This window comes from Electrophorus electricus, chromosome 17 (assembly GCF_013358815.1).
Source record: "Electrophorus electricus isolate fEleEle1 chromosome 17, fEleEle1.pri, whole genome shotgun sequence".
NCBI lineage: Eukaryota > Metazoa > Chordata > Actinopteri > Gymnotiformes > Gymnotidae > Electrophorus > Electrophorus electricus.
The window spans coordinates 1,048,632-1,061,484 of NC_049551.1; the positions used below are offsets into that span (position 1 = coordinate 1,048,632).

The 12,853-nt window shown below is 46.0% G+C and overlaps 1 protein-coding gene across 1 annotated transcript; it reads left to right on the top strand.

The window, feature by feature from the left end:
* Positions 1 to 2,433: 2,433 nt before the first annotated feature.
* Positions 2,434 to 11,649, top strand: LOC113572340 (docking protein 2). The gene is made up of 5 exons (XM_027001795.2): positions 2,434 to 2,723; positions 4,079 to 4,375; positions 5,057 to 5,162; positions 10,066 to 10,238; positions 10,691 to 11,649. Exons 1-5 carry the CDS (start codon positions 2,664 to 2,666, stop codon positions 11,486 to 11,488), a joined length of 1,434 nt encoding a protein of 477 aa, XP_026857596.2. The 5' UTR covers positions 2,434 to 2,663; the 3' UTR covers positions 11,489 to 11,649.
* The last annotated feature ends 1,204 nt before the right edge of the window (positions 11,650 to 12,853 follow it).

Genomic DNA, 12,853 nt, shown 5'->3' on the forward strand with positions numbered 1-12,853 from the left:
TGCGTGCATATGACCACAGACACAGCGCGTACGCAACTATCGTAGGCCATGAACAGTGGACGCGATCTACTTACAACACGTACGCAACCAGCGTAGGCCATGAACAGTGGACGCGATCTACTTACAACACGTACGCAACCAGCGTAGGCCATGAACAGTGGACACGATCTACTTACAACACGTACGCAACCAGCGTAGGCCATGAACAGTGGACGCGATCTACTTACAACACGTACGCAACCAGCGTAGGCCATGAACAGTGGACGCGATCTACTTACAACACGTACGCAACCAGCGTAGGCCATGAGCAGTGGACGCGATCTACTTACAACACGTACGCAACTAGCGTAGGCCATGAGCAGTGGACGCGATCTCTAAAAACTTACAGCACGTACGCAATTAGCGTAGGCAACGATCAGTGGAAGTAATCTCTAAAGATTTACAGAATATCTTTACGGTACAGACTTGCTGCACATAAACGCCAAGAGGTCTTTGTTTACATAATTCTTAAAGGGAAATTGGTGCACAGTGCAGTGTTGTTGGTTACATAAAGCAGTGAAACACATAACACTTCAACTTCCACTGTCTACACTGAATTTGACTGTTGAGAATGATAAATTAAATACGTTAAAATAAAATAATACACAATCGACAACTGGCTTTCAGGTGTAAAGTGACCTTAAGGGATGAGAAATGTCAGCGCGTGTATTTTTTTTATCAAGTGCATAAATGAACATCATGAATATTTAGTGTAACGTGTTGGTTGTGTTGTACATTCGTTACTGCTCCGGTCCGTTGAGAGAACCGGACGAACCGGCGTGGTAACGTGCCCTTTCCTGTGAAGCCGCGCTGGGTTTGTTTGAGTCCTCTTCTCCACCTGCCCCAAATGACTCTGAATTTCAAAATAAAAGACCTGAACATGACAGTAGTCCGTCTCAGACCCGTATCTAAAAGATAGTAGAACATGAAAAAAATAGTTTAAAAAAAGTTATAATACTCTGTGTATCTTTAGCGCTAAAACCCCATTAATTAGAAGCTGGCAATGTCTGTCTGTCGAATGTTGCAGCGTTCCACAAAATTAATAACTAGTTTTTAGGGTTTTTGAGTGTCAAAACTGTAATGTCCTACATAAAACACAGGAGGGTACTGTGGATGCACGAACGACATAATGGCATTGGTACATTCTCACTTGAAGTTGAGGACTTTCGTTGTGATATTTTCTTTGGGGTATTTTCCCTAACAGTGTTTTAACAAAGTAAGTAGGTTGCAACATTCCATTCCTCACACGAACGCCCTGAAAGATGGTGTTAAGTGTGAGTTATCTGTAAAAGGGAACAGAACTCATTAATGTGAGCCAATGCTACCATATACTGATATTACTGGAGTTGGACACACCAGAGCTAAATAAAATATAGCAAGGGAACCAAACACCCTTCATTACAGCTCAGCATGTCCAAACATACAACTTATGCCAATTGGCAAAGTTTAACATTTGAGATATATACGTCCAGATGTTTGTATGTATCTTGTGTGTGCTCTGTGTGTGTTTGCATGTGTTTGTTTGACTGTTTCTGTCTGTGTTGTGTATTTGTATAAGTGAGTATGTTTCTCTGTGTGTCTGTATTTGTCTGTACGTTGATGTGTTACTGATTTCTGTGTGTGTGTGTTTGTGATGTGGTTTTGTTTCTATATATGTGTGTGTGTGCATGTGTGCAGAGATCTCACTGTCCTTTACGCATCATCTGCACATCACTAGGATATTTGGACACCCAGTTTCTTAATGAAAGGAAAGTTTAGATGCAGTAGTGTACAGAGCACTAGTGATGCAAACCACTCATGGGAAAGATGACCAAATCAAACGCCGCTGCAATTGCAAATTCAAACTAAACTGGTAGGAAGACAGTTCACAAAGTCACACATGTGGTGGAAGAGAAGACTAAGGGAAGTGTATCAGACCATTTGAAGTCATTTGTTTACTTCCACTTTTTTGCACTAAAAAGTTTCATGAATACCAAAAGCAGTTAGTAGAGAACATTTGAGAAAAAAAAAAAAGTTATTCTGAAAACTGAACTCAAAGTAGCTACTGGAAGTGAATTTTGTTGAGGAATTTAAATATACCTGGAAAGTTACTGGAAGCAAATGAAAAAACATCTCAGCATAAAAGTGATCAAATGTGCTTTTATTATTAGTATCACGATGAGTTTCATAAAATGTTTGTACAACAGCCTAGGTGACTCAGTACAGGCTAACCAGACAAACCCCGCCCAAGAACAAACCCCTCACAGCCCACCACGACAAGACTCACACCCACCAATTTGATCAAAACGACATATTTAGACCTCAGAGGAAGCAACATATTTAGATCTCACAGGAAGTAAGGCCGACAAGGCACACACACACACACACACACACACACACACACACACACCCACCCCCACCAGTGTATCACAGACCGCCAGTACCACAAGCCTCTACAGCCCAACATGCAACAGAACATCAGAAAACAAGAGGAAGAAAAAGAGAGAAACAGAAAGAGACTAGAGCACAGAAAGAAAGAGGGACAGAGAAAGAGAGAAACAGAGAGAAGACGTGCAAGACTGACGGGCAACTGACGGGATATTGTAAGGGAGGTTTACAGGAAGGAGACGTCCTACTGCTCCACTATGGAGGATGCCATCAGAAAGAAGGGAATTCTCCATCAGTACCAGCAACGCTTTGGAAAGGTGAGCGTCTCCCAGGAAGGGCTACAGACACACAACCCGTGGATCATAGTGTGTACTAAACACGAGCGCTAACATTTGCCGTCGTTAGGGATTAATTGTGCCAAACTCTTTTTGGGGTGGGGGGTTGTGCTGGACTTTGTGCTGGATTTTCTCAAGTCCAGAAGAGAAATGACAATTGTTTTATCAGCTTTTTGACCAGAGCAACTGCTGTCCAGCTTCATGGGGGAGAACTCTTTGCTTGTCAAACTGGAAAGAGTGTTGTGGTTTAGAGTGTCGAGAACGCTAGCACAATGTCTCTCTGCTGAATCATAGCTCCTATCTCCAGCACTAGTAAAGGACACTGGTTGGCATCAGGTCTCTGCAAAATGTGTGTGTGTGTGTGTGCATGTGCTGCGAGATAAGAACGGGTGTTTAGTTGGCCTAACTCACCTCAGTAGTGATGTCTTGCGTAACGTGTGAGTTGTCAGCCTTTCGACATGCTGTGGCCAGGCTGGACATCTCTGAAGGGTAACTTAGCAACACTTGCTATGTGCTCATGCGTTTTTTCAACCGGCTGCCAGCTGGAAGTCTCAAGGTCTTACACTGAAGGGGACAAAGAACAGCGTACCTGTACAGCACATCCCACAGCTGGGAGCTAGGTTTGAATCCGAGCTGTGTTAGCAGCATTAGTGGCCAGCTGTCCACAGGGACACAGGAACACAGCTAGCTGTGCTCCTGTTGGTACAGTTGGATGGTAGGCTCCACCCACACTAATACACAAGACTGTACTGATTGGACCAAACCAACAGCAGAGCCACCGTTCTGGAAGATGATGTGTCTGTCATGACTGTGTTTGTCTTCAGGTCAGGGTCTGGAACAGACGTCTGTGCCAGTCTGTGCCAACGTCTGTGCAATTCAAACCCAGTTCAGAAGTCTAAATTAGTTTCTCGTTATTCTACTGAACACAGAAAGCAAAAGGAGAAGTTGTGCTGTGGACACATGATTCAGACCACTGAGACAGCACCACAGCTCAGTTCAGACATCAGGAGACAGAACTGCTTTGGTAATGAGCTACTTGACTCAGCCATCATGACTTTCGAGTCCTGTGGTGGCGGTGAGGGGGGTTTGCTCTAATGGAGACAGCGTCTATAGCCACGGCTGTATTTTAAAGCAAAGAGACTCGATAGTGGGTGCAATTAAAAGCTTGTTTGGACAACAAGAAGATATTGAAAATACATATGCACTTAATCATATGCTTGCCACACTTATACACAGCATGGAGTTCCATTAGCGTAAAATTAGAATGAATGCTTTCTATGTGCTATGTGTTTTTTCTTCTCCTGCTGATTTCTGGTGTGTGTGTGTGTGTGTGTCAGAGGTGGAGGAAAGTGTGGGCAGTGGTGCTGGCGAACAGTGTGCACAGCGTGGCGAGGCTGGAGCTGTTCGACTACAGGCGCTCATCCGTGCAGGAAGGCCGTGCGGGAAAGAAGGCTGACAGTAAGAAGGTTATCCCCCTGCGCGACTGTATCCAGATACTGGAGCGGGAACGCCAGGACTGTCCAAAGGAGTGCACTTCCTTCCTGATGGAGACCACAGACAGACTCTACATCTTCGCTGTCCAGAGAGAGGAGCTTCAAAGCTGGATCCAAGAACTGTGCAGATTAGCTTTCCCAGTATGAATACACACACGCACACACACGCACACACACGCGCGCACACACACGCATGCACACACACGCATGCACACACACGCACACACGCGTGCACACACACACACGCACACACACGCACACACACGCGCGCACACACACGCATGCACACACACGCACACACACGCGCGCACACACACGCATGCACACACACGCACACACGCGTGCACACACACACGCATGCACACACACGCACACACACGCGCGCACACACACGCATGCACACACACGCACACACGCGTGCACACACACACGCATGCACACACACGCACACACACGCGCACACACACACGCATGCACACACACGCACACACACGCGCGCACACACACGCATGCACACACACGCACACACGCGTGCACACACACACACGCACACACACGCACACACACGCACACATGCGCGCACACACACGCACGCACACACACACACACAGACGCACGCACACACACACGCACGCACACACACACGCACGCACACACACAGACACACACAAACACACACACATAGACACACACGCACGCGCACACACACACAGACACACACACACACTATCTATCTATCTGTCTGTAGTGAAGTACACAAGGTCCTTAATCAGCTAATCAGCTGATGAATATATATATGTGTCCATTTGTTGTTCTTTTCAGCTGAACCAGGCTGAGAGCAGATTAGTGAGGCAGGACAGTGATCCCCTGAGAGATCACTTACCTGTGGACATGAAGGAGAACTCTCTCTACGAGACTGCAGCCTGCAGTAAGGTCTCACACACACACACACACACACACACACACACACACACACACACACACACTGTGATAATGAATTAGCCATTTCCACAGTTGGGAATTTGTGTTTTGATTAGAGGTTTCATGCATTTCTGTTGTTGGTTTGCTGGGCTCAAATCTGCACATATTTTATATTTCAAGTATAATTAATTCCTGCACAGATTCAACAAAAGCAGAACACACATCTTTTAAAGAGACAGACAACTCATGCTAAAATAGTCCAACAAGTCATTCTGTACAAATGTATATTAGGGAGAAAGAGAAGCACATGTTCCTCATGTTATAGAATAACATCCTGTTGCCTAAACATGACATATAAACCAGGTGAAGACAGCAGACACAGATAACGTTATCAGGCTGATAACCAAACATCAGTACAATGTTTATATGCCTCCTTATACACTTTCACTGTTATTATTAGCACTGGTAAAGTGAGAACAGAAAGACAATGAGGGTGTGTGTATGGTGAAGTTTATTTTAGTTGATTGTATCACAAGAATGACCAGCCTCTTCAATTCCTGAACCTCAGGCCTAAGATAAATTGATCGCTAGGGTCACAGGTGGCCAACCTCAGTTCCATTATCAGCTGGCAGAGACGACTCGCTCTTTTTGGTGGCACGGAAGGCCGGCTCATTCTGTTACAGCACCGTCTGACACAAAGCAGGAAGAAACATATAAGCTGTGCTCAGACTTGCCCTGTCTTCACATGTTCAACACAAGTCTGTCTGCAGCACGAGTCTGGCCACAGCTCCAGGACCCATCTGACTCTGTCTACAGCTCCAGGACCCATCTGAGTCTGTCTGCAGCTCCAAGACCCATCTGAGTCTGTCTGCAGCTCCAAGACCTGTCTGAGTCTATGTGCAGCTCCAGGGGCTTCCACACTTCTGTTCCCCACAGCTTCTGCCTCCTGAATTACAGCTAAAAGTCCATTTGATTTGTTAGCCTGGAGCACATGCAGGGGTGTTTGAGATGAGCTCTGTTTAAAATGGTCCATAATGCAGACCAGTGTGGAAAAACGGCTCGTGGAGGTGAGGCAATGATCCATGTTTTTGCTTCGTGTGTGAGAGACCTCAGACAGTTGTGAAAACTGACAGCTCAACAGCTTAGAGGAGAAGAAAGAAGAAACAGAAAAAAACAGAAGAATGTAGCAGAGAGATTTAAGATACTCTTGCATTCTTAAATGTGAGAACACTGCATTTTTTCACCCATAGCATCACCTTTTTAATCAGGAAATCAGTGTTAGCATTCCACAGTGTAGTGCTATGTTTCTGAGGGGTAGGAGTTTCTCTAAAGAGTAACACAAGCAGAAATGCTCATTTACTGAAATGAGTAATAGTGAATTCAGAGGACAAAGCTTAACTTTCCCATCGCAAACACCAGCTCCTTTTAGTGCAGAGACACTAGACAGAGACACTAGACAGAGTCATCCTGTCCTTAAACACAGGTCCAAATGAACATCTTTGGTTTTGTGTGTAAATTTCTGCATTGCTGAGGAAAGGGAATGTGTGCTGATTTGAGCTGCTCCCAAATTCTACTTTATCATCAAATTTATCATCCCCGTATTCTGTCAATTCAGCTAAAAACTTTATTTTACTCAAAAGTAAAACTCATACACCAGGTGCATATAAATTTCAATTGTGGTAAATTGTCATAGAGCCATCCATTTAAAGTTGGAACTTAACCGCTCAATCTTTTTCAGCTCAGTAAGTAAAAAAAAAAGACACCAGATATACAATTATCGTCAAAGCACAGGCAACAAAGAGGAAAAAAGCACCTCCTTGCAGATTTGATTGGACAGACAAGAGTATGTGTTAAGTTTCACAGCAGAGTGTTGCCAATAAAGGAGGCCCACTTCCTGAAATCATCATAGCATGAAGAACATCTTAAATGAGAGATAGAGAGAGAGAGAGAGAGAGAGAGAGAGTTCAGTATTATACTTGCTCTACCATTCAATAGATTGTCTTTCCAGCCCAGGACAGGAAATTCTGATACCATCCAACAAGGCAGTTCAGACTGTACCTCTGACTGTATCCCAGACTGTATCTCAGACTGTATCCCAGACTGTAGCTCAGACATACCCCAGACTGTATCCCAGAATGTACCCCAGACTGTACCTCAGAGTGTACCCCAGAGTATACAACAGACTGTACCCCAGACTGTACTCCAGACTATACCACAGACTGTACCTCAGAGTGTACCCCAGAGTATACAACAGACTGTACCCCAGACTGTACTACAGACTATACCACAGACTGTACCTCAGAGTGTACCCCAGAGTATATAACAGACTGTACCCCAGACTGTACCTCAGAGTGTACCCCAGAGTATACAACAGACTGTACCCCAGACTGTACTCCAGACTATACCACAGACTGTACCTCAGAGTGTACCCCAGAGTATACAACAGACTATACCCCAGACTGTACTACAGACTATACCACAGACTGTACCTCAGAGTGTACCCCAGAGTATACAACAGACTGTACCCCAGACTGTACTCCAGACTATACCACAGACTGTACCTCAAAGTGTACCCCAGAGTATACAACAGACTGTACCCCAGACTGTACCTCAGACTGTACCCCAGACTGTACTCCAGACTGTACTCCAGACTGTACTCCAGACTATACCACAGACTGTACCTCAGACTGTACCCCAGCCCGGAAAACACACCTGCTGCTTCAACTGCATTTTTATAGGACAGATGAGGGATATTTGGTATAGTAATAATATTATCAACAGCAAAAACAACAACAACAATAATATTGGTGAACTTTCATTTGATGTGCTACTTGATGGGACCACTCGCTACCCTGCAGAGTCTGCTGGCAACGCACACAGCTCTTACCTTCATACACAGCTGAAGGTCTCGCTTAACTAGATCAGATGAGTTAGATTGAGGTTGACACTAAACAGTGTGGTGGAGTCTCAGGACCGGACTCAGGCACACATGATACCTTAAGTCTTCCTTATTCTGCTTAATTTATCACAAAATACTGGCTGTTGTTACCCATTCTGTAGCAGGTGTCTGGTTTTTCTACATGCAATGAAATGCAGTGAAATGCAGTGAGGTTATGCTCTATTTCCCACTGATTCACATCCTTCACCTGAAGACTCACGGCTAAGGAAGTGACCTGTGATGCAAAAGAAAAACCGTTGAGAAGGCCGGCGTTATGCGCCACAGCGCGCGGCTGTCTGTGGGTGTCCTGCGTCCCCTGGCTGATTCTCGGTAGAAACACCTGCAGTACCACCCCACGCTGTGTCTCCTCTGCCCGGTACAGGCGCTACACAGACACGGCCTGGGCGCATGTGATCCGTGTTCACATCCTTCCAACGGGAGGTGATGGCTGGCTCGGGATACCTGTGCATTCCCACGTACTCACTGAGTCAGTGCTCCACGGATGGACAGTCGCGTCAACTCCCATTTCCTCCTGTGGCTGGTGCTTGTTTGATGCTTTCTGTAGCTCCAAAATTCTTCCTGCAGTGGTGACAGCTGTAGGTTTCTGATGGCAGTGGCCCACAGACTGCAGGGCGTAGGGTCCTCTTCCGCTCTTAGGGATGAGCCGAGGATCTGAGCTTGTGAAGAGCATTTTCAATCAGTGACATGACAATCAGCTGTGATTAGGACTCACCAGCATTAATGAAGCCCACTCACAGACCTGCCCCATTCCTGGACACTCAAACCCTAGTAAACAGAGCAAAGAATCCTACTAATGTTCATCAGTGCAGACTACCCATGTGCATATGCACAGGGACGATGCTATAACAGTGCATTCCTGCAGTGCATTCTTCTCCAATGATTTTGAAGGATGTTTGAGACACCTGATGGTGAATGCGTCTCTGACTGCACGCTTACCCCTGACCCTCGGTTTAGTGCTTCTGTTGTTTGTATCAACCCTCCACCACCCAGAGTCCGGCTCCCCTCCTGAGTCAGGCTTCCGCATGCCCTCAGAGAGAGTTTTCCTTCGCTCTCTGCTTGACTCATCAGGGTTGTGGACCTGCAGTTCTGCAAAGCTGCAGAGAGATAAAATGTAATGAAATTAAACTGCTGCCAAAGACAACATCCAAGTGTGGCCATTTTAAAATAGAACATAAATAAATAAAAATAAACAAACAAATAAATTAATGAATTAATACATTTCTGTAGCTGAGCATCAGAGGATGAAATGAAAGCACATTGCAATAGAAAAAAGGTTCCTTTATTCACTCATCTTGCAAGCAGCTAATTGACATTAAATCCTTTGCAAAGTAATAAACTGAGTTTCTCCTTCTGAGCCCAAAGCCTTGTGGGTAATGGTGCATCTAAAACAGGAGGAGTGTTGCATGGTCGACGAGGCAACTGACACATGCAAACTGTACTGCAGTGCTTCAGCTCTGTAATCATGCAAGGACTCCGAACTCCCAACTCCCCCACGTTCATGACCCCACATTCACGACCCCATGTTCACGACCCCATGTTCACGACCCCATGTTCATGACCTCACTGGGCATGACCCCATGGTCATGACCCCACTGGGCATGACTCCATGGGTGTGACCGCATGTTCATGACCCCACGGGCACGACCCCACGGCCATGACCCCACGGGCATGACTTCATTGGGTATCCTGCCAACTGGCTGGAGGCTCATCTAGTCCTGACAGCTGTGTACAAATTGGAGGAAGATCTTTTATGCTCTTTGGACAATGACATGTGCAGGCCACGTTTGCATACTGGCCCTCCATTGGTTAATACCTAGATTACATCACTTATTAATACTAACCAGAACACATTGAAAGGGCCAGCTCTGACAGCTGAAACATTTAAATGTATCTCAGTAAACTTTACATTTATCTATACAGTAAGGACATTAACGTTCTTTTTTTCTTGTAGCACAAGACTTCCAGGTCATTGCAGTAAACTCAGAGGCAGCGGCGCAGTGTAACCTCCATGGAAACTACATTCTGACCCCCCAGCGTGACTGCCTTGTCCTGAAGGACCCCAAAACCAAGCAGGTCATCCTTTCTTGGCCGTATTGTTTCATCAGGAAGTTTGGACAAGACATGGTAAACAGGCAACGACCCTTGTATTTTTAAAAATCTGTTTCTGAATTAAGCAGTGTACCAGTCAGGGAGTATGGTTGTGACATGATGGTAAAGGTGTGTTGTACATTTTATTAAGCTGAGATACTATTGTCATATCTGAGTAAGGGGGGGCAAACTGATGTTGTCTATCAAACTCTAGCACTTATTGTTTATTGCACTTATTAAGATGGATCTTATGCATTTTGTACTTCTAGTTATCAACATTGATTCCTGTATTTCTACAGTATTCTAGTTCATTGGAATGTTGGACTCTAACCTACTGTACTGTACTAGGATGTGTTCTATGAGTAAATGACAAAGCACTTTTGTAAGTCACTCTGGATAAGAGCATCTGCTAAATGCCATAAATGTAGACAAAACAGGCCTCTGTATACAGAAACCCTAAAGTTTCGGTTCCCGATTGTGCCCCTCAGCTGTCGTTCTCCTTCGAGGCCGGACGCAGATGTGAGTCTGGGGAGGGCTGCTTCGAGTTCACCACCAGCCACGGCAACCGTCTCTTCTCCAGCATTGAGGATGCCATCAAGAACCTTCCGAATCTGCAACAGCCAGGGACCAAACATGCCAGCACCAAGAAACACCAAGAAAAAAAAGACAAGCCCATTACCCAGAATTCCCAGGAGAGGGCAGCCACACGTGAGTACAGCACAGTACACCATGTGCCCCTCTCAGCAGCAGAAAGTTCTGAGAAGAGCCAGCTGGACAGCATGTTCAAGAGTCTGTCCCTCGGTTCCTCTGAGCCCTCTCCCAAAAGCCATGCGCAGAGATCGAGATCTGACCCTCCTTCCCAGTCTGGGGTGCAGGATTCAGTCTATGCCATGGTCAGCAAACCCCAGCCCAGCATTCCAGCTGAACGCAAGCCCAACAGCCAAGGACTGAAGGACCGTGGCCTGTGGACAGACCCTGTGGTTCTCCCAGACTACCCCCTTCCTGAGGAGACGAGTGGAAAAACGGAGTCCACGGACGGACTCACTGTGTGCGCTGCGACTGAGGACTACAGTGCCGAAGCCATTTACGCCGAGCCAGATGACTACGACTCCAGGCCCGCCTGGCAGTACATGGCCAATTATCCAGTCCCGGAGGAGTTCTGGCATGGCGACGAAGCCTGGGATACTGGACATATGCAGGAAGAGTTCCATATGCCGGCTCCCTCCACCAGCGCAGATGAGGACGTGCTCACCTACGACAACGTCAGTATAAGGAAAAGGTTATAACACACCAACAGCTCCATGACCAAGTACAAATACACCAGCCCTTTACTGGTATAGAAGAATGTTAAATGGGACTTCAAACTTAAGGCTCAAGCAGTAGATGCATTCAGATGGTCAGATGTACAGGTATCTGTAGAAGTCTGTGTGTATATATATATGTGCTAATAAAATTTTTGATGTACAGTATTCTATTCTAATCTATTCTATTGCTCAAACAGGGATACTTGACTAATTGTTTAGGGATTTTTTAAAACAAACCAAGGCATTTTCAGTCAACACTAATTCCAGAAGGACTAATTCCAGAGGCGCATATGAGGGCATCAGGGTAATCAACCCTGCTTCCTTCATCTGAATCATTAACTCCCACAATGCACATCGGCATGCCGCAGCTGAGTGGGATTCCAGTCTGCCGCGTCGGCACTCTGCTGCTCCACGCCGATCTCTCCATGGAGCCCGGGCACTGGTGCCAGAGTAATGGATCCGGAATGCTGATGCTGTAATGCTGGTGTCGGAAGGCTGGTGTAAGATCAACGGTACTGGAAAGATGGTGCTAGTGTTTATGCCAAAGCACTAGTTACAGAATGAGTGAAGATGGAGGGGTGAAGGTGCCAAGTTCTGTAGTGCTGCTGCTGCACCCCATCTCCACCCTAGATCCACCCTAGTTTCCACCCCAGCTCCTAACCCTAACACATTTTTGAGAACTAAACAGACTCCTCCATATTTACAAAGAGCTGTGTATTGCTCTCAGCATGTTTGTTAAAAGTCTTCCTTCATTTTTCTTGTATAGAAATGAATGTACTGGTTGTGAAGGAGGAGATAGTAAGAGGGAAAACCTCAGCCACAGCGTACTGGAGCACAGCCAGGACAGTGAGACCAGCACAGATTTACAAACCCGGAATCAGTGCATAGGCAGTTTTCCCACTGTGTGCTGGCTGTGCCTGCAGGCCACGGGGAGGGTAGAGCAGTCCCGCAGACCCTACGCTGCAACGCTGCTCCAACGCCCTGAGGGGATTCCTTTATCATCATCTGACTCTAGCTGTTCATGTGTACTCACCTTCACAACCTCTAGGGGGCACTCTCCCTCTCCCAGTGCATAACAGGGTGCACGGTAAATTCTGTGAGGGCTGAGGAATAATCCATCAAGTGTGATTTAGCAGAAACGCAGAGACCATGCTCTGGGGTTCTTGTTTAGCTGTGCTGAGAATTAACAACCATCTTCAGTTTCTAACTTCAAAAGGTCTGAATTTATTACAATGACTTTACTTACCTTAATCCGAAATGAGTCATCTGGGTGAAGGGGCTTCTGTGATCAGCCAAAACAATCCAATGTATTGTACAAGCAAGAGGGGGAATAAGATCTTTGCTTTT